Source organism: Mustelus asterias, chromosome 8 (genome assembly GCF_964213995.1).
Source record: "Mustelus asterias chromosome 8, sMusAst1.hap1.1, whole genome shotgun sequence".
NCBI lineage: Eukaryota > Metazoa > Chordata > Chondrichthyes > Carcharhiniformes > Triakidae > Mustelus > Mustelus asterias.
In genome coordinates, this window is record NC_135808.1 from 122,049,941 (window position 1) to 122,072,317 (window position 22,377).

Sequence of the window (22,377 nt, forward strand, 5' to 3'; positions counted from 1 at the left end):
GTACAAAGACAGGCTAAATAGTTATAAATTATGAAATAGCCACTTCTTCATAATGCAGAGATTTAGAAATGACAGCACAGGAAGAATCTATGGATTTTCATGAAGTCAGGCCTAGAAAACTGGTGGATGGGACACAGATGCAGAAATGTCGCCTCCATTTCAGGCAGGTCCCATTTTTGCCGTATGGAGGAGTGGCATGCGCATGGATCACACAGGCATGAAACCCAAACTCAGCAGAACTATTTGAAATTAATGCGGTGTTCAAACAGACCCCTTGAAGGGCCTTAACCGGTAGTATGGGAGTCACAGATTGATGGAGTAGACGTATATACTTTCAAAGGGCAGATCAGGTCTGCTTAAGTTATTTAAATCCCCAGCACTTTGAACATTAAAAAACACGCTGCAGCTGTTAGGTAAAGTAAAAAGAAACAAAGACATACTGCTGGAGTGTTTTGATTAACGTGCCATCTGATGTAGCTTAGAAAAAAAACTGTTCTTTGAGTTTCAGTAGATGTCATTGTTGACATTTCCCAAAGGCACTTATTAAGCTGAGCCCATTATGAATGCTTAGCTGATTTTCAGAAGCTTCAGAAACATTCATCTCAATGGAAGAGGGGCTGAATTCAAATTTGATTGACAGTTTTAAGACTATTAAAGGATTAGCTGTCTTTGATATGGTGACTGCATCAAAGTTTGCTTCTTTTCATAACAGATTGACCACTTGAAGGTTTTTAAAACTTTGAGTAGGTTTTATGAATGAGAGATTTATTTAAATTTCGAGATCTTCTATTTGTTTGTTAGAAGTTTATTTTTTTAATCTCCAAATGGTTCCTCAGGTCTGTTCATAGTGACAATTGAGTTGCTTTGGAGGTGGCACAAGCGTGAGGTGATATGGTTCCTAAGGTCTGTGCTTAGTAGACACTAGGTTAGTGGCTTTGGAGGTAGCACGCTATGAAGTTGCATGAGGGTATAAGGTGACGTGGAGGAAGCATGGGGCAGTATGAGGTGGCGTATGATTCGGTAGGGGGGTGGTGGTGGTAGTGAGGGCTAAAGGGGCTAAGAATCTTTTATAAAAAGAGGTTCTATAGTCCCAGAGAACTGAGGGTCTACTAACTAGCCCATGTCAACACTCGCCCGCCTCTGTGGCTGCCTCTGAACTTTGTCCGGAGGCAGGGTTGTCTCGTTCACAGGTCTGCTGAATCAGGAGTTCCCCTGGCTCGAGCCTTCTGCCTCCATAGAGAAAATCCATCCCTATATGACTGTGCCATCATTGGTAATTCTTCAATTGAGGCTGTCTGTACTAAGCATTCTTCTGTAGTCTTTGTGTTCTAATTTGTAAATACTTATCCAATTACTTTTTAATAATGTAGTTCTTCCTCAATAGCTAGTTGTGGTAAAAAAAATTCATGTTCTAACAGCTCTTTGCATGCAAACCTTTCTTCTAATTTTTCCCTTTGTTGTCCTTTTGGAAATCATGGAACTGAGTGTTTTGTTACCTAATTCTCAGCCAGTGGAAAGTGTTTTAATGATTTACACACTCAGACCCTGTCATAATCACTAAATGTTTCACATTTCGCTCTTGACCATGTTTCTTCCTGTGGCCGTCCTCTCACCCTACTTTTAAACTTTGTTCATAACTATAATCTCTGATTTTTAATATTCTAATTAATCCTCTTACGCCTTTGCTGTGCTAATATTCTTCCAATATTAGCACATCAGACTATTAAAGGATCAGGGTGTCTAAAAGTACATGTAATATCCCAAATTGTCCGACCAATGTCTTGTACAAAATCAATCAATATCACTTTCATGCTTTCATGTTCATCTCCACTATCTATCACCCGGATCCTATTTCCCTCTGTATAGCCTTTTCTGCCTATGTGTCCACCTTTTTAAATCTAGGCAACTGTGCCCTCCTCAATCTTTCTTTATTCCTCCACTCTAACGAATACCATTGGCCAAATTATACTACTTTTATTAATTTTCTTCACGGAAATTATTAGTACACACACACACACACATCTTGACATTGAACGGCATCTGCTACCTAGGTGCCACTCAACAAACCTCTCTATGCCCTTCTGGAAGTCTCCTGCATTCTTTCTTTGCCATTCCCTTTATTTCAAAGTTACACACTTTCTTTGCTCAGAAATCTTCAGATTTCCAACAAATTGTATTTTTGCATAGAATTAAAGGATTTTATTTTGTGGTTAATGCATTGCATAAGGCCTCTCATCTGCCCTAGTCATTTGGCAAAAAATGCTTCCCACCCTGCCAAATCTTCTCATTTTAGCCATTCCCATGAAATCTTTTGTCATTTACTCTTCTTTGCCACACACTCTATTACCAACCTTCCCTTTTGTTCTTCCTCCTTCCTCACTCCCTTTCACTTGCTCAAAATCTATTGCGTTTCAATCTTTCCTCAATCTCTGCTGAAGGGTCATTATCGATCTGAAATGCTAACTCTGCTTTTCTCTACAGATGCTGCATGATGTGCTGAGTACTTCCAGCAGTTTCTGTTTTTATTTCAGATGTCTAGTATTTTCTTTTCTCATGTCACTGTACCCTCGGTTAAGGCTGTTTATCGGTTTTAGCACACCTCCATTTGCTCAGTTCCACTGCCTAAAATATCAATTGCATTCTAAAGAGGTCGTAAGAAGTCTCACAACACCAGGTTAAAGTCCAACAGGTTTATTTGGAATCACGAGCTTTCGGAGCGCTACTCCTTCATCAGGTGAAGCAGTGCTGACACCCCCGCAGTCCCCGCATTCCTGACCCCCCCCCCCGCAGTCCTGCCCTCCCTTCTTCCCCCAATGATCCCTATGCAGAGTGGCAGCGGGACCCCCCCCACACCCATTGATTGGGCCACCAGGCCCCCTCTTGGCCTCACCTCCATATGCCCCGCCCCCTTGACACTGCCTCATGCCCGGTGGGCAGCGCCAAGGAGCCCCCTGGGCATTGGCACTTTGCCCCTTGGGCAGTGCCAGGAAGCCCAGGCTGGCACTGTCAGGGTGCCAATGCCCAGGGGGCAATCGCATGCCGCCACCCCACCCTCTGGGGGGCCCTGATTTGCCCCCCCCCCCTTCACTCCAGCAGGGTCGGGTCATTAGTTCCCCAAAAGTGGGGAGCTACTCTAAACCCCACTGGAGTGAAACAATCTGGTGGGTGGGGGGGAAAGATGCTAGCGCGCCTGGAGACTTCAGTCCCGGGCCCGCTAATAGCATTTAAATTATATTAAAATTACATTTTAAATACTTACCCTGCCTCCTTGCCGATTCCCAGTGCAGAGCAGATGCTGCTGGAAATTCGGCGTTGGGAGACACTATCATGGCAGGAATGTATGCCCGAATCCCGCGCATCACCTGCCGCAGGATTTTCTTAAAAATTAGCGCAGCGGGATGTGAGTATCGCCCCCGTGATAGCTACTCCCTAAATGTGGCAAAAAATGGGCTTGTTCTTTCAAATATAAATGATCTTTAAGAATATGATTAAGTGTTTATTGCTGCCAAATAGCTTCTCTGGGTACAGAAAATTAACTTCTACAAATGTCGATTCTCATTCCTTCAGATTTTAATTATTGGTGGAACATTTTTACTTTTTATCTCTCTTTATCCTAACTTTAATTTCCTTTCGGTACGTGATTTTACATTGAATTAAACATTTCAACTTCCATATTCCGATTGAGACTCTGCAGCCGGAATTTTACCGGCATGCCAGCCCCGATTCCGGGGGTGGGCAAGGCTCGGAGAACGGCATTCTCCGTGGGCCTCGGGCTGGCTCATACGAATCTCGGGCGGACATGCTGGTAAGATTCTTCAGTCTGCCTGATTGATGGGGTACATTGTTGCTTGCCACTTCAAGCTAACGCGCTGCATCAAACACTTAATGACCATAAGTTGTCACTTGAAAGCCCTCAAAGAGTTGCATGCAACCAATGAATGGTGAGCACAGTTTGTTAATCACTGACCACAAAATCCAGGCTGATATATATTTCTCATTTTGTTATGAGTTAAACTCCCAATATTTATCACTGCGTAAGTTTCATGAGAACTTATTCTTGACACAAGCACTAACACAGGAACTTTTGCAAACATCCGCAGGTGTCAGAATTGGCTTTTATGCTTTCATGCTTTTTTCACTATCTTCATTGTTTTGGATCTCATTACCTAAAATAGTTTAAAGTTTAAAGTTTATTTTATCAGTGTCATAAGTAGGCTTACATTAACACTGCAATGAAGTTTCTGTGAAAATCCCCTAGTTGCCATACTCCAGCGCCTGTTCGGGTACAGTGAGAGAGAATTTAGCATGGCCAATGCACTCTTAACCAGCACATCTTTCAGACTGTGGGAGGAAACCGCAGTACCCGGAGGAAACCCACGCAAATACAGGGAGAACGTGCAAGCTCCGCACAGGCATGGACCCAAGCTCGGAATTGAACCCGGGTCCCTGGCACTGTGAGACAGCAGTGCTAACCACTGTGCGAGAACAGGGTGGGATTAAGTCTCTGACATAAATCTTAGTAACGTTTTTCAAATACTGTCTCAATCAAACCGCTAGCCTGTTTGAGGTTATTATTAAAACTATTGTGCCAGTGTTCTTTCATTCACGTGCAGAAGCTAAAACAATTCTGGGAAAAGTGGAAACAATTAATTGATGTGGAGAAGATATCTAAGTGGTCAGTTACTCAGGTGGTGTGGTGCAATTGAAGTATACAAATAGTAGTGGTTTTTCTGTAGCACTGTTTTATAGTGACTACCAAAATGTGTTTTAAAAATGTTATCCCTTAAGCTTTTAATTGAGGAGTATGAACATGTGCTATTGAGATATTTAACATGGCAATAATAAACTAAAATGAAGTGACCTCAAAAGTCACCATTATAGTTGGGTCATAACTAGCATGCAATCACTGTGACCTTTGCAGGATGAATTATGGAGCAATTTCCTACCAAATAATTGACTGTGTATGATTGTGCATACATGCAAACTGGCATTGTGACAGATAATTTAACATCAGGATTATATCCAGTTAGCTTGTCTTTTAAGGAGTGAGTGTACTTGATTTTTGGAAGGCGTACTCGATCAGTTGGAAAAAAACTAATATGATTAATGAATGTGGATTTTGGAGCATGCCTTACTAATTATTGGGTCTTTTCCAAGGTTGTGATCAGATTAGCAGCTGGTAGTGGGACTGAAGGAGGTTACCTTCTGGATTTACATATAGTTGAAACCATTGTTAACAAGGGTGGAAAGTAGCTTGCCATCTTTGTCCCAAAGCAGGTCTGACACTTTGATCTTCCACAGTAGTCACAGGACCCTTCAAAAATTAAAATAAGTAATCTTATGAGTAAAAATACATTCTGGTTTTCTCCTGATTGCTCAGTGGCTTAATTGTGAGCAACATGTTGGAAATGCCCATGGCTAAAGACATGGTAGGGACACTACAATTAACTTTATTAACCCTGGGTTAGGGAAGTGGAAATTGAACATTCAGTAATGAGGGTAAAACTGGGGTCAGCTATGACAGTTCTTGAATAAATAATAAATGTTTTTTCCTATAACAGAATTGTTTGTCTTTATTCATAGCTTCAAGTAATTCATCAGTTGGGAAGAATATGATTTATCAGTAGGCTTTTTTGAAGTGAGATTATCAAAATTGAAATTACTTCAAAATTTCAGAGTGAGGAAGGGAATGGGTGACCACCAGGCAGAGCAAGAGGACCAGGGAGTGCAGGAATCTCCTGTGGCCATTCCCTTGCAAAACAGATATACCGCTTTGGATACTGTTGGGGGGAATGGCTTCTCAGGGGAAAACAGCAGCAACCAAAGTTGTTGCACCAAGCAAGGTTGGCTCTGCTGCATAGGGGAGAAGTAAGAAGTGTGGGGATACAATAGTTATTGGGGATTCAATTGTAAAGAGGATAGCTAAGTGTTTCTAAGTGGCTGCAAAGGAGACTCCAAGGTGTATGTTGCCGCCCTGGTGCTCGGGTCAAAAATGTCTCAGAGCAGCTACAGGATATTCTGGAGGGAGAGGATGAACAGCCTGTGACCCTGGTACACATTGGTACAATCAACATAGGTAAACAAAGAGATTTGGCCTTAAAAGCAGATTATAGGGAGTTAGGCCTTTCCCCCTTTTCAAATTTCTGGGACATTGGCATCAATTCTGGGGGAGGTGGGACCAGTACAAACTGGATGGGTTACATCTGGGCAGGACCGGGACTGATGTCCTACAGGGAGTATTTGCTGGAGTGGTTGGGGAGGGTTTAAACTAAAATGGCAGGGGGATGGGAACCGTGCAAGTCAGAGGAAGGGGAAACACAGACAAGAATAAAAGACTGAAAGGGGAATTTAAAAAGTAATAGAGAAGTAAAGGGCCAGAATCAAATGGGACCACAATGAAAAATAATGGGAACGGGACAAGGAATGTTAAAAAGACAAGAATTAAGGTTTTGTGCCATAATGCAATAAAGTGGATGAATTAATTGCACAAATAGATGTAAATGATTATGATATAGTCGGGATTACGGAGACTTGGCTACAGGGTGACCAGGGTTAGGAACTGAACATGCAGGGATATTCAGTATTTAGGAAGGACAGACAAAAAGGAAAAGTTGGTGAGGTTGCATTACTGGTTAAAGAGGAAATTAATGCAGTAGTGAGGAAAGATATTAGCTCTGATGATGTGGAATCTGTATGGGTAGAGCTGAGAAAGGGATAATTGGCAATTTAGTTGTGTAAGGCCGCTTGGGGATAAGCGACCATAATATGATAGAATTCATCATCAAGATGGATATTGATGTAGTTGATTCTGTGACTAGGGTCCTGCATCTAAATAAAGGAAACTACAATGGTATGAGGTGCAAGTTGACTAAGATGGATTGGGGAACGTTAAGGGATGACGGTGAATTGGCAATGGCAAACATTCAAAGAGTGCGTGGGTAAACTACAACAATTGTTCATTCCTGTCTGGCGCAAAAGTAAAACGGGAAAGGTGGCCTAATCAAGGTCTACAAAGAAATTAGAGATAGTATTGGATCCAAGGAAGAAGCATACAAATTGGCCAGAAAAAAACAGCAGACCTGAAGATTGGGAGAAGTTTCGAATTCAGCAAAGGAGGACAAAGAGATTGATTAAGAAAGGGAAAATAGAATATGAGAGAAAGATGGTGGGTAACATAAAAACTAACTGTAAAATCTCCTATAGGTATGTGAAGAGAAAAAGATTGGTGAAGCCAAATGTAGGTCCCTTAGAGAGTCATGAACAGGGGAATTTATAATCGGGAACAAAGAAATGGCTGACCAACTAAATACATACTTTGGTTATGTCTTCACAAAGAAGGATGCAAATAAAATACCAGATATTTTGGGGAACAGAGGATTTGCTGTGAGGGAGGAACTGAAGGAAACCAGTATTTGTAGGAAAATGGTGTTGTGGAAATTGATAGGATTGAAGGCCAATAAATCCCTAGGGTCTGATAGCCTACATCCCAGAGTAGTTATGGAGGTGGCCCTAGAAATAGTGGATGCATTGGTGGTCATCTTCCAAGTTTCTATAGATTCTGGAACAGTTCCTACAGATTGGAGGGTAGCTAATGTAACCCCACTCTTTAAAAAGGGAGGTAGAGAGAAAACGGAATTATAGACCAGTCGGCCTGACATCAGTAGTGGCGAAAATGCTAGAGTTCATTATAGAAGATTTAACAGCAGAGTACTTGGAAAATAGTGGCAGGATCAGACAGAGTCAGCATGGATTAATGGAAGGGAAATCATGATTGACTAGTCTACTGGAGTTCTTCGAGGATGAGGGGGAGCCAGTTTATGGTTTATTTGGTCTTTCAAAAGGCTTTCGACAAAGTCCCACGAGTGATTAATGTGTAAAATTAAAGTGCATGGATTGGGGGTGGGATTGGGGATAGTGTATAGAAAGCTGGTTGGCAGACAAAAAAATGGGCGGCACAGTGGTTAGCACTGCTGTCTCACAGCACCAAGGACCTGGGTTTGATTCTGGCCTTGGGTGACTGTGTGGAGTTTGCACGTTCTCCCCATGTCTGTGTGGGTTTCCTCTGGGTGCTCCGGATTCCTCCCACAGTCCAAAGATGTGCAGGTTAGGTTGATTGGCCATGCTAAACTGCCCCTTAGTGTCAAGGAGATTAGCAGGGTAAATATGCGGGGTTACGGGTAGAGGGCCTGGGTGGGACTGTTATCGGTGCAGGCTTGATGGGCCCAATGGCCTCTTTCTGCACCATGGGGATTCTATGATTCTAAACAAAGAGTAGGAATAAACAGGCCTTTTTCTGAATGGCAGGCAGTGACTTGTGGGATACCACAGGGATCAGTGCTAGGACCTCAGCTATTTACAATATATATTAATTAGTTAGATGGGCGAACTAAATGTAATGGCTCCGAATTTGATGTGAGGAGGGTGCAGAGATCCTTCAGTTTGATTTGGACAAGTTGAGTGAGTGGGCATATGTATGGCAGATGCAGTAAAATGTGGATAAATGTGAGGTCATCCACTGTGGTGTCAAAAACAGGAAAGCAGATTATTATCTGAATGGCTATAGATTGAGAGAGGGGAATGTGCACCGAGACCTGTGTGTCCTTGTACACCAGTTGCTGAAAGTAAGCACGTAGGTGCAGCTGGCGGTAAAGAACGCAAATAATATGTTGGCCTTCATAGTGAGAGATTCAAGTACAGGAGTGGGGATGTATTGCTGCAGTTATACAGGGCCTTGGTGAGACTACACCTGGAATATTGTGTGCAGTTCTGGTCTCCTTATCTGAGGAAGGATATTCTTGCTATTAAGGAAGTGTGGCAAAAGCTTACCAGACTGATTCCTATGATAGCAGGACTGACGTATGAGGAGAGATTGAGTTGTTAGGATTATATTCGCTGGAGTTTAGAAGACTGAGGGGGGATCTCATAGAAACGTATGAAATTCGAATGGGACTAGACAGGATAGATGCAGGAAGGATGTTGCAGATGGCAGCGGCATCCCAAACCGGGGCCACGGTCCAAGGATATGGGGTAAACCATTTAGGACTGAGATGAGGAGATATTTCTTCACCCAGAGTGGTGAGCCTGTGGAATTCGCTACCATAAAGGCCAAACATTGTATGTTTTCAAGAGGGAGTTAGATATACCTCTGGGGTTAAAGGGTTCAAGGGATATGGGGCGGGGGGGGGGGGGGGGGGGGAAATGGGAACAAGTTACTGAGTTGGATGATCAGCCATGATCATAATGAATGGCAGAGCAGGCTTGAAGGGCCGAAAGGCCTCCTCCTGCTCCTATTTCCTATGTTTCCAAGATAGAAAGAAAAAAGTAGCAAAACTGGCCAAATGATGGGAAGATCTTGGCATACAGATGCACAAATCACTAAAAGCAGCAATCCAAGTTGGTAAGATTATGAAGAGTGCAAAATATTGGAGTTTAATTCTAGGGGAGTAGAATCCAAAATCAGGAAGATAATGTTAAATTTATGCAGAACTTTGGTTAGACTGCACTGGCAGTACTGTACACAAAAGGATAATGATGCACTTGCAAAAATGCAGTAAATATTTACAAGGATGTTGCCAGATTTGAGAAGGTGTAGCTCTCAGGAAAGGCTGAGCAAATTGGTCTGTTTTTGTCTAGAGAAAAGAAGGAATTGAATAAATGTCTTCAAAATTGTGAAAAGGTTTGATGTGGCGAATGTGGAGAGACTGATTCCACTTGTTACTAAGTCAGAACAGGGGTCGTAACTATAAGACAGATAAAATAAAACATTTTAAGAGCAATTTATTTACACAGAATTGGGAGAATTTCAAACTCCTTGACACATGGAGTGGCTAAAGTTCAGTGTTGACATATTTAAGGACAGGCTTGATAGACACATGACAGAGCAGCGATTGAGGGACTTGAGGACTGGATGGGAATAGGTAGCTAGAGTGAGCGTAGGTTTATGTGTAAACATTAGCATTGGTCAGTTGGGCCGAATGTCCTTTTTGTGCTGTGGCTGTTACGTAATTCTGTGTTTCTTGTTTTTTTTTAATATGAAGAATGCATTTTTTGGCAAAAATAATTTGCACTTCTTTTCCATAAAGAAAAATATCTTAGAGTTCTTTTACCAAGATATTGAAAAGGCTTTTGAGCAGAGGTTTGGAAGGAAAGTTTTGAAAGGTGACTGAAGATGCAATGAAAGAACAGGTTTTATTGACACCTTTGAAAATGGAATAAGATTTGCTAAGAGAATACTTGGGAAGGAAGTTGCAGAGTGTGGTGGCACAGTGGCCCAAGTCAATGGCAAAAGGTTTGAATTCAGGTTACTTTTGATTTTGTCAGATTCCTGTCCATATGTTAAAGTCGACAACTACAACTCAGCCTTAAAGTGAACTATTGCGCTGTTATTTAGAGTTTTTAATTCATACCATTTAGAAAATGAAGACATATACTGGATGTTATCCTGCAGGACATGGTTTTTGATGGTAATCAGTTCTTACCTTTGTATGTTAAAATACAGTACTCGAATTTTAATATTGGATCTAGTTATCTTGTACTATGCTAAGAAATACAAGTTATTATTTTTCTCTCGAGACTGATATTGTGAAGTAAATTAACTTGCTTAGAAGCAAACATGCACAGTTGCCATAGCAAATTTTGAACTCTTATCTGTTGAGGGAATTTTTCACTAGTTGAGTGCAAAAAGTCAGGTTAACCTGCTGCTTTTGATATTAAGAGTTCTTACTGCATCATTCTCGTCTGATTGTAATTCAAGGTTATTGTGCCCTTTACAGCTGCTTGCACTGGAACATTCTATTTTCCTTTGTGTTGCATGCAAAAAGATTTTTAAAATACCCAACCTTGTAAAGCATGTTAACATGTATCCGAACTTCATGTTCTTGTGATAGCATTAGTTTATAACCTTATTAAATACTTTTTGATTAAATTTCCATTGACCTTTTGCAGACAGTTTTTCATATAATCAGAAACCACAGTGCTTTGCTTATCCCAACTAAAAGTCATATTGTACAGCTCCTGGTGATTTTCTTTAACTTTAAGAGTTGTGGTTCGATACCTGAGGTGATAAATTAATAAGCTCCCTACAAACCTAATTTCACCAACATTCAAACTTGTCTTTATTGGACAAGTTTGGGCAGTGCTGAACTAACTCATTAGAGTGCTTTATCTCAAGGGGAGAATAGTTGGCAGGACTGGGCCTGTCCAACAGTAGAACACCTTCTGCTTAAGAAGCAGAATTGATGTTTGCAAACAATCGTGCTGTAGAAGGAAATCTGGTTGGAGTGATTACATCAAAAGGTGCTGAGCTGTAAATGCAGTTGCTTCATTGTAAAGGACATTATTTTTGTTACACTAAAGATTTGGCAAATTAATCTCTATTGGATCCAAAAAAAATGCAATGGGACTGATAAGATTTAAAATACAATATGACATAGAAATCATAGAATCCCTACAGTGCAAAAGGAGGCCATTTGGCTTATCGAGTCTGCACCGACCACAATCCCACCCAGGTCCCATCCCCGAAACCCCACGCATTTACCCTAGCTAGTCCCCCGACACTAAGGGGCAATTTAGCATGGCAAATCCACCTAACCTGCACATCTTTGGACTGTGGGAGGAAACTGGAGCACCCGGAGGAAACCCACGCAGACACGGGGAGAATGCGCAAACTCCACACAGAAAGTCACCCAAGCCGGGAATTGCACCCGGGTCCCTGGCACTGTGAGGCAGCAGTGCGAACCATTGTGCCACCATGCCACCCTATGCAAGAAGGCCATTCACCCCTTTAAGTCTATTCCACTATTCGATTTGTGGCTGATCTGTACCTGAAGTGCATTTTCCTGCCTTTACCTCCCAGGGTACCCTTACTTGAGAAAAATCAATGAATTTTAGACTTGAAAATTTCAACTGACCTAGCATCCACAAATTTAAGCTTTGGAAGCAGTTTGAAGATATCCACTTATCCTTTATGAGCAAAATTGCATAGCTCTAATTCTCTACAAATGAAGTATAATTCCTTATTTTGAATTCCAATCCATTATGAGATAAACACAAAGATTCCATTAGCCCTTTTCATGTATTTTTGTAATTGTTATATTTCAAAAACCAGAGACCCAGGGCCCTAATTTACCATTTTAATTCTAAGTGCTCGGCGGACTTGAAACTGGGAGTGTTTCAGATCCGACTTTTAGACCCGTTCTCAGGTGCCCCCATACGCACTCTGCCTGAAAACATATCAGCGATTCCGAATTGTGCTGCACAAGCCTGTGGGCGGGGCTCAACGCGCCCGAAACCCTGCAGTTCCAATCAGCACTTCCAACTGCACATTCACAGAAAAAAAATGATAGAATGCGGCTCCCCTGCCCCTGCCACATCCCTCCCGGTCCGGATAATGCCTTCCCTTGGCCTCCCACAGACATTGCCCCACCCCCACAACATTACTGACCCCCTTAACCCCCCCACCCCCATTGCCACCCAGACCAATTGTGGGCCCCTCCGCCCCAAATCTTCCCCACTGATCTCAGGCAGAGTGGCAGTGGATTCCCTCTCACTGATCTCAGGCAGAGTGGCAGCGGATTCCCTCTCACTGATCTCAGGCAGAGTGGCAGCAGATTCCCTCTCATTGATCTCAGGCAGAGTGACAGCGGACCTCATTTGCTACCAAACATGCTACCAAATTTGCATTTGCTACCAAATAAACCTGTTGGACTTTAACCTGGTGTTGTTAAAACTCTTACTCAGGCAGAGTGGCAGCGGACCCCCCCCTCCCCCTCACTGATCTCAGGCAGAGTGGCAGCAAACCCCCCCCCCCCCCTCCCGCCCCCTCACTGATCTCAGGCAGAGTGGCAGCGAAGCCCCCCCCCCGCCCCCTCACTGATCTCAGGCAGAGTGGCAGCGAAGCCCCCCCCCGCCCCCTCACTGATCTCAGACAGAGTGGCAGTGGACTTCCCATCCCCTTCACTGATCTCAGGCAGAGTGGCAGTGAATTCCCCCTCACTGATCTCCGGCAGAGTGACAGCAGACCCCTCCTCCCCCTCACTGATTTCAGGCAGAGTGGCAGCGGACCTCCCCTCTCCCTCACTGATCTCAGGCAGAGAGCTGTCGGACCCCCTCCTCCCCCTCACTGATCTCAGGCAGAGAGCCGTTGGACCCCCTCCTCCCCCTCACTGATCTCGGGCAGAGAGCCGTCGGACCCACCTTCCATGCCTCCAGCTAAGATATTCTAGTAGGGCTTCAACATTTAACATCAACCAGCAACGTGGAGAATTGCTGTCCGCAGAAAGCAGGACCAATCCAACCAGACTGATTATGGCTCCATCAGTTTACCCTTGATCATCAGGAAAGTGAAGTGCTAGAAAGCATTTGCTCAGCAGGGACCTGCTCACTGCTGCTCAGTTTGGGTTCTGCCAGGGCCACTCAACTCCTGACCTCATTACAGCCTTGGGCCAAAGAGGGGCAAAAGAGATGAGATGACGGTGATTGCCCTTGACATTAAGACAACAGGAGACCAAGTGTGGCATCAAGCAGTCCGAGCAAAGCTAGAGTCAGTGGGGATCAGGGGAAAAACTCTCCAACTCTCCATTGCTTGGCATTATGTCTAGCACAAAGGAAGATGATTGTGGTTGTTGGAGGTCAATCATTTCAGTCCCAGGACATTGCTTAAAGAGCTCCTCAGGTAATGTCATAGGTCCAAACATCTTCAGCTGCTTTATCAATGACTTTCCTTCTATCATAAGGTCAGAAATGGGGATGCTTGCTGATTGCACAGTGTTCAGTCCATTCACATCTCCTCATGTACTGAAACATTTCATGTCCATATGCAGCAAGTCCTGAACATTCGATCTTGGGCTGATCAGAGTCAAATATCATTTGTGTAACACAAGTGCCAGTGACCCTCTCCAATAAGAGAAAATCTAACTATTTCCCCAGAAACTTAATTGGATCAGCCATATAAATCCTGTGGTTACAAGAGCAGGTCAGAAACTGGGAATTCTGAGGCAAGTAACTCACCTCCTGACTCCCCAAAACCTATCTACCATTTTCAAAGCACAAGTCAGAAGTTTGATGGCATACTCTCCACTGGATGAATGCAGCTCCAACAACATTCTGGAAGCTCGGCACCCTTGATTGGTATCCATCCACCATGCTAAACATTCACTCCCTCCACCACTGATGCTCAGTGTGTACCATCTACAAAATGCTCTGCTGCAAATCACCAAGGCTTCTTCAACAGCACCTTCCAAATCCATTACCTCTACCACCAAGAAGGACAAGGGCTGCAGATGCATGGCAACACCACTACCTGCAAGTTCTACTTAAATTCCGCACATCTTCCTGACTTGGAACTGTATCGCCATTCCTTCATTGTCCCTAAGTCAAAATCTTGAAACTCCCTAACAACAGACTCCACATGTACTGTCGTGGTTACGAAGGCGGCTCGCCATCTCAAAGGCAATTGGGCATGGGCAATAAATGGTGGCCAGCGATCCCCACAAACCGTGAAAGAATAAATTTTTTAAAACTATAGCTTTGTCTTCATCTGTCTTTAATGGGCCCACAATCTTTTGCAGTTAGCTTTGATGTATAATCTCTTACAAATCTTGTTTGTATTCACTTTTTGCACTTACTTTCTTTTGTATCTTTTGTTCTTTTTTATAGCCCTTCCACTTGGCCAGATTCCTAAGTAGTGTGGGAATATTAGAATTAGTTGACTCACAATAATGCAAGAGAAATTTAATATTTGCTTTATTTTATTTAGAAAAAATAGTATTCAAGATAGATTTGGATTATAAGAAGAAATAATGGAGGAAATTCAGAATCCTCCTTTACTTAAATGACATATTGCCTAATAGAACTATTGCTGGTGGATCAGCAGTGATTTTCAGTTCTTTGTGGAAACATAATGAATTGACCTCCATGTTAAAGACAGCGACGAATTAAAGTACAATTATATTTTATCATGCAAATTTATTTATTACTTGCATACAATGTCATAGGAAAACAGTGATCCAGAAAAAGCAAGTCAGCACATTCAAATTCCACTCGCTCCTCTGACCATACTGTGTACCTTGTGTTTGTGTCTCTTGTATTGCCTTTAGAAAGTTAAAGTTCTGTGTAAATGTTTCAGTTCACCTAGGCTCCAAAAATAATTGAACTTAACTCCAGACCATATGCCCATCCAGGAGCTCCACTATCCATTACTAATTTGGTGCCTTCCTTATATGGCACCTACCTTTCCGAACCCAAGGCAGATACATACCACGTCTAATATGTTACTTGATTTACTTATTCTGATGACTTTCAATCCCATTTCCAAACAGATATTTACCTAGGTCTCTCTTTTTTTAAAGGAGTTAATTGCCAGAACAACAGCTAGAGGTGCACAGCCTCTTCCACAAATTCCCTTCCAACAGCAACATGAGGGTGCCATGAGCAGATTCTCTGCTATATGCATAATGGGGTCATCCTGTCTCGAAACGTTGGCTCTATTCTCTCTCCATAGATGCTGTCAGATCTGCTGAGATTTTTCCAGCATTTTTTGTTTTTGTTTATCCATAGGAAATCGGGGTTATGGCTTTATGATCTGAACTGATTGAGGCCTGCTAGGAGAAAGATGAAATAAACAAAGAGTAACCCTGACCTAAACTTGAAACAGCACCAAAAGGATAGGCTGAATGCTCTCATTCTTTCGAAAAGCTGCAATTAATTGATTTTCAGTTAATTCAGAATTAATAGTGGCATGATGGTATGCGATAATTTCTAAAATATGATGCTGTTTGGGAGTTGTCTCCTCAGCTGCATTTATACAGTAACTATTGTGAAGCCATCATGTTGTCTATCAATCAAATGTAAATGCAGATGCATATTTACTTGTTTATTACTATATTTTGGTGAAGAAAGACAACCTAAACATCTGACACGAAATCAGATTCCCTGTTTTTTAGTCTGTTAAGGATACATGAACAGACATTGATTAAAATAAATGTCCCTTCCACTGTCTGCTTTTACCCTCCCCACAACAAAATAGCACCTAGAAATTTAACTTCTGGAAGTAAATTGTATATTGTCATTTTCTTTACTATAAATTAGGTAACTAGATTCATGATGAAGGATGCAATTTTCCCTCCCTCTTTCATCTTGTGATTGCATCAAATGCATTCAGGTCACAAATGATGTATGCAATATCAAACTGCCTTTCCTCATTCACTCATTACTCCCACGAAATGTACTTATTGCAACCTATAAATGAACATGTCTAACTGTAATGAGCGTGACATTACTGACATTGGTTCTTGTGATAAAAAGCAGAGTATGAAATCGGCACCGCTTCTTGAATTCTTGCCAACTAATACTGAAACTTACCAAATAATTTATCGTTTTCCAGTTATTGGTAAAAATATACTTAAGTTGCCTTGATAACCTTGGCTTCAGACCCAGGACCAGAGGTGAAAGTGTAACCTACAATTTAGGGCAGTATTTAGGGTCGAGATCTTGCTGCCTCCTTTAGTGAATCTTCAGAGTTATAGTAGTTATTTTAAATGTGATTGTATATTTTGATAATTGACTTCTATGTAGATTCTCGAATATTGTTGGACTAATCATGCCAGTATAACACTGGTTTCTTTTGTATTGCCATGTAAGCAAGAAGTGTTTGCTATTCCAGCTTTTTAAACTGGTGCGGAAAGAAGTGGTAGAGTTTGCAATCAGCTCTGTACCTCATCCATGTGCATGTTGCAAGAATAACTAGCTGCTCACAATTAGAGTTATTTTTGATGGTAAACTTGTTTTATTGACATTATCTGCAGGTCCTGTAGCGAGAAGTGGCTGTGTACTTGGACCCGTAGGTGAATCCCACCCAGTTAAAACCTTGCTGGAGACCTTCACTGTGTCATCAGGCTGTGCAAGTGGAGGAACAACAGGTCTCCCTCAAGAGGTGCACATTATCAATTTAAAAAGTACTGGAACAGACCACAACAACCGCGACAAAGCAACAAGTACCAGAGTAGACATTAACCATCATGATGAGGTAAATTATAATATTGTCAAAATTACTGAAGGAAAAGTGATAAATATCTATACTTTTCATTCTAATATGTTTCAATTTATGCCCCGGTTTCTGTTTGTGTAATAAATGTATTATAAAGGATGTGCCAGTAACATAACTTTTAGTGTGCGTGTGCTAGATGTCAGATAAGCTTCCTCAGTTTAACTGCTGCTGAAATCCTCATCCTTCTCTATGTTACCACTAGACTTGACCATCCCAATGCTCTCCCGGCCAGCCTGCCACTTTCTACTCTCCATGAACCTGGATCATTCAAAATTTTGTTCCCTACTTGTGCTAGATCCCATTCACCATCACCCATCATGGACAGCATGGCGGCACAGTAGTTAGCACTGCTGTCTCACAGCCTGATTCCCAGCTTGGGTCAATGTCTGTGTAGAGTCTGCATGTTCTCCTCATGTCTGCATGGGTTTCTTCCGGGTGCTCTGGTTTCCTTCCACAAGTCCGAAAGACGTGCTGGTTAGATGCATCGACCATGCTAAATTCTCCCTCAGTGTACCCGAACAGGCGCTCGAGTGTGGCGACTAGGGGATTTTCACAGTAACTCCATTGCAGTGTTAATGTAAGCCCACTTGTGATTAATAAATAAATCCATCACTACGTAAGCTTCCAGTCCAGCGTGTCCTGATTTCTTAAATACTCACTGTTTTCAAATCCCCCTCTGTAACTTCATCCCTCTCAAACTATGTAAACTCCTCCAGCCATACAACCTTCTGAGGTTTCTATGCTTCTCCATTTCTGGTCCCTTGAGCATCCCCAATTTCAATTGCTCTATCAATGGCAGCTATGCCTTCAGATGTCTAATTTTAAACTCTGAATTCCCTCCCTCAGCTGCTGTACCTCTAACTCTCTTTCCTCCTTTTAAGATGCTCCTTAAAATTTACCTTCTCAATCAAGCTTTTGGTAATTTGTCCTAGTATTTCCTCATATGTTTTTGTGTCAAATTTTAATTGATACCACTCCCATGAAACGCCCTGGGATGTTTAATTACCCTGTATGGTAAAGGAACTATTTAAATGAAACGGATATTTTAATAATGGGTGATAACGTGCTGTAAAAGCTTAACTAATGGCATCTGTTGTTGGTTAGACTTTCCCATGCATATTTAGCTATTTAAAATTTTTGGAGTGGCAAATGATCACTTTGCTTCCTGAACATCATGAAAGCTGAGGTAGTATATTCTCTTTTTAAATATTTTCCATGGAAACATGATCAAAAAATAGCTTTCTCACTGGGTTGTGTTATCTCTTTTGATAGTTTTAGTTAGCTTGTTGTGTGAGTAGAAGGGAAATGCAGTAAGAGCTGGAGAGAATCGGGGTGGAAATTCAGTTTCCAGGATAATGGAACAAAATGGGTAAAAATGTTTGGGTTGCCTGCTATACTTCACTCTCAATAGTTCCATTGACTTCAGTAGAACTGATTATTTTGCGGAGTGTACAATAGTAGGTTGATGTGAACTATAACGCAAGACAAATTTCATACAATTTTGAGTGCACTATCGTGATTTTTCTGTCCTGTGTAGAACATGTCTGCAAAAAGTAGGTGAATGCAAGTCACAATTTAACAAAAAAAATACATGTTTGTGCATTCATTTGTGCACAAATGGTTTTCCATTTCACATTAACAAATACTATTTTTAACTTCAACAGATCATTTGAAGAAATATAGATTTGAGATAAGTTCAACAGTTCATGATTTAGCTATCTTTTTCCCTCCTGTAACAAGTCTGTGAAGAGTGGAGCACAGTGAGAGTAATTTAACTAAATACTTAAAAGTATGTGATTTGATGAACAAGGGCCAAATATTAAGTTTGTGCCTGGCCACATTCGTCTTCATTTATTAGGCCAGGCGATGGCCGAGTGGTTTTATCGCTAGATTATTAATCCAGAAACTCAGCTAATGTTCTGGGGTTCGAATCCCACCACGGCAGATGGTGGAATTTGAATTCAATAAAAAAAAAATCTGGAATTAAGAATCTACTGATGACCATGAAACCATTGTCGATTGTTAGAAAAATCCACCTGGTTCACCAATGTCCTTTCAGGAAGGAAATCTATCATCCTTACCTGGTCTGACCTACATGTGACTCCAGAGCCACAACAATTTGGTTGACACTCAACTGCCCTCTGAAATGGGCAAGCAACCCACTCAGTTCAGGGGCGACTAGGGATGGGCATTAAATGCTGGCCAGCCAGCGACGCCCATGTCCCATGAATGAATTAAAAAATATATCATTTTGTATTAAAATAAAAATTATATCCTGTGTCATTTTTCTTCAGTATTTTGTAATTTCATAGGTTACATTAAGTTGGCAATGATATAACAGCATTTTCAGTAATGCACCCTAAATGTAGGTTATTTCCCAATGTTTGTGTCTTGAAGATTTTAGATGGTACAATGTTAACAGTTGGAAAATAAAATGATTTTGATACATGTCAACCAAATTCACAGTACAGACATAGAATTTACAGCCCAAAAACAGGATATTTAGCCAAACTGGTCTGTGCCTTTGTTAATGTTCCACACAAGCCTCTTCCCATCTTAATTAATCTAATCCCATCAGCACATCATAGAATCCATACATTGCAGCATGAGGCCATTCGGCCTATTGAGTCTGCACAGACCCTCTGACGGAGCATCTTACCCAGACCCTATCCCTGTAACCCCATGTATTTACCCCCCTAACCCACACATTTTGGGAGACTAAGGGGCAATTTAGCACTGCCAATGAACATAACCTGCACATCTTTGGGGTGTGGGAGGAAACCGGAGCACCCAGAGGAAATCCACGCAGACACGGGGAGAACGTACAAACTCCATAGAGTCACCCAAGGCCCGAATTGAACCCGGGTCCTTGATGCTGTGAGGCAACAGTGCTAATCATTGTGCCACCATGCCGTTCTACGCCTTCTAATCTTTGCTCCATAGTGTTCTAACTTTGCCTTGAATTTATCTGTGCTGTTCATTTCAAGTTCCATGTTTTATCCGCTTTCTGGGTAAAAATGTTTCTTCTGAATTCTGTATTAGATTTATTAATGACTGCTTGCTTCATAGTTCTACATATACTTGCTTGTATACTTGTTCTTTTAAGCGGTCTTAAATATAATTGAAATTGTTTTCTCTTCTAAATTTAGCAGGACATATATTTAGTCCTTCTGACTATTTGCAGCCAAACAAAGCTTATAATCTAAAATGTCTATTGTATTTGAGATTGGGCAGTGCCACTTTGTAACATGGTTCTCTTCTTCATTGTAACATATTGCGATACTCGGCGTCACTTGTCTGCTTCCTTTGTTTCACCGTTGTAATAACATTGTTTGCAATGCCTGGTGTTCCTGCCCTTAGAGTGAACAGGAAACAGTGGGGCTGGATGTTGGCAACTGTACAGAACTGAGGATTGTAAACAAAGTACAGAAATCAGATTTTGCTTTAAGGCTTGAGTGGTAAACAGAGTTTTACAATTCTTATCTTTAATGTCAACTATGTTCTAAATGCCAACTATATTGACTTAAAACATTAGACTTAATTTCAGATTTTTTCTTGACCAACTGTATCTTGTATGCAGAAATGCTCTTTGTTTTGGACACCTTTAAACTACTTGTATCCATTTTCATACAAAATATATACAAATATCTGAAATTGAAGACAGATATAAGCACTATAAAAATGCTGCTTCGATTTACAGAATGTAACTTGGTTAGTAACTGACTGCAATCCTGAGTTAAACATATTAATACTATGTCAGTGAACCGCGGAGTAATGTTTCATTCGGTTTACAAATTCAGTTCACTTTTCAAGTTGCTGGTGCAGGATTTGGAAATGTTGCTTGTGAGGAGGATGTTTCTTGATTACAAAATGTACTTGCAATAGAACATAAAAATTGGTTTAGATTCCTTTATCCACCACACACGTTTTACCTATTCACCATACAAAAACATCATTTGCTTGAGCTCCAGTGAATTGAAAGTGCAGTTCCTGCAACTCTGGGCAATGATGAACAATATAACTTGAGTTTTGATATAAATGGTTCCTTGCTTCCCATATATTTTCTGCCATTCCTGCTGACCAATTTAGTACTAAATGTCTAAAATCCTAGAGGGCGTTCTTACCATCTCGTCCTGCCAGTTGATGGGCAGGTCGAGCTGGTAAGATCACGAGAGAGCTGGAAAATTGGGTTCGCGCCCAGTTTCTCATTTCTCGCGATCTTACTGGCACCAGATATCCGGTGAGATCAGACCCGCGCCCAAAAAGGGCATGTGGCTAATTGTAATATTGTAATCTTATTCCAAGTAGAATTTCAATATTGGAAGTGAGCCCGGAACGCAATCGTCCAGGCTTGCTTGCCTTTGTGGCCTCGAGGTGAAAGCCCTCGCCAGCGAAGGTTCTCACCAGCGAAGATCAGGTATGGTCCCCATTAATGGGGACCTGTCGTGATGGCCTCACCAGTAGGACCAGAGGCCATTGAGAGCCACCTGGCACTGCCAACCGAGCAGCCTGGCACTGCCAGCCTGACACACTGGTAGTGACCACCGGGCACCAGGCAGTGCCAAGGGGGTGGGGCCTGGGGGGTGGGGCCTACTGTGAGGGGAAGGGCCTGAAGGGGGCAGAGTCTAAGGTGGAGGCGGGCCGGGGGGACTTTGCACACTTTGAAACTGGGTTGGGGGGGGCGGGCGAAGACTGCGCACTTTGCAATCGGCCAGTCTGTGGGGTGATTGTCCCCATGATCCGTCCATGTGGGGTGAACTTGGGCACCACCCCCCACCCTGCTGGCGGGAAACATATCTTGCTTCATATTTTCCTCTAAGTGAGGTAAGATTCGATTTTTAACTCGTCCAAGAAAAATATCGCAATTCTCTCCCGTTTTCATCGTGTTTGGCATTTAGAATTTTTTTGGTAAGATCGCCCCCTCCCCCTACTTTTTCCTCACTATGCAATACATATGGTTTTTAAAAATGTATACTTCGTCATGCTGTTAAATGAATGCAGTTTTGATGATATAAATTATTTTCTTAAGCACCCCTTTAGGAGGTAAGAGGAACCTAATGCGCAATAAGTGCACATAAATTATTAGGAAGAAGTGGGGCGGTTGCGGGGAGGGGATTGATGGGCTGGTGGCAGATTTGTTTGTTCCACATGTTTACCATTGGAAAATAATGCTCACCATGCTTAATCCAGGATCAAATCTGAGCTTAAATTAGGTATCTTTGTAAATGAACAATGCTATGGGATATATGGGTTGAAATTCATCTGTAAATGTTTTAGTTCACAGCAGTGTAGTAGGGCAGCATGGTGGCACAGTGGTTAGCGCTGCTGTCTCA

At 41.9% G+C, this 22,377-nt stretch overlaps 1 protein-coding gene across 2 annotated transcripts in view; it reads left to right on the forward strand.

Annotated features, from left to right (window-relative positions):
- Nucleotides 1-22,377, forward strand: part of tgfbr3 (transforming growth factor, beta receptor III) — a 154,520-nt gene that overhangs the window by 25,145 nt on the left and 106,998 nt on the right. For both annotated transcript variants that reach the window (XM_078218895.1, XM_078218896.1), the window contains exon 3: nt 16,803-17,023. In XM_078218895.1, the coding sequence (XP_078075021.1) occupies nt 16,803-17,023 (221 nt within the window). The remainder of the gene's footprint in view (nt 1-16,802; nt 17,024-22,377) is intronic.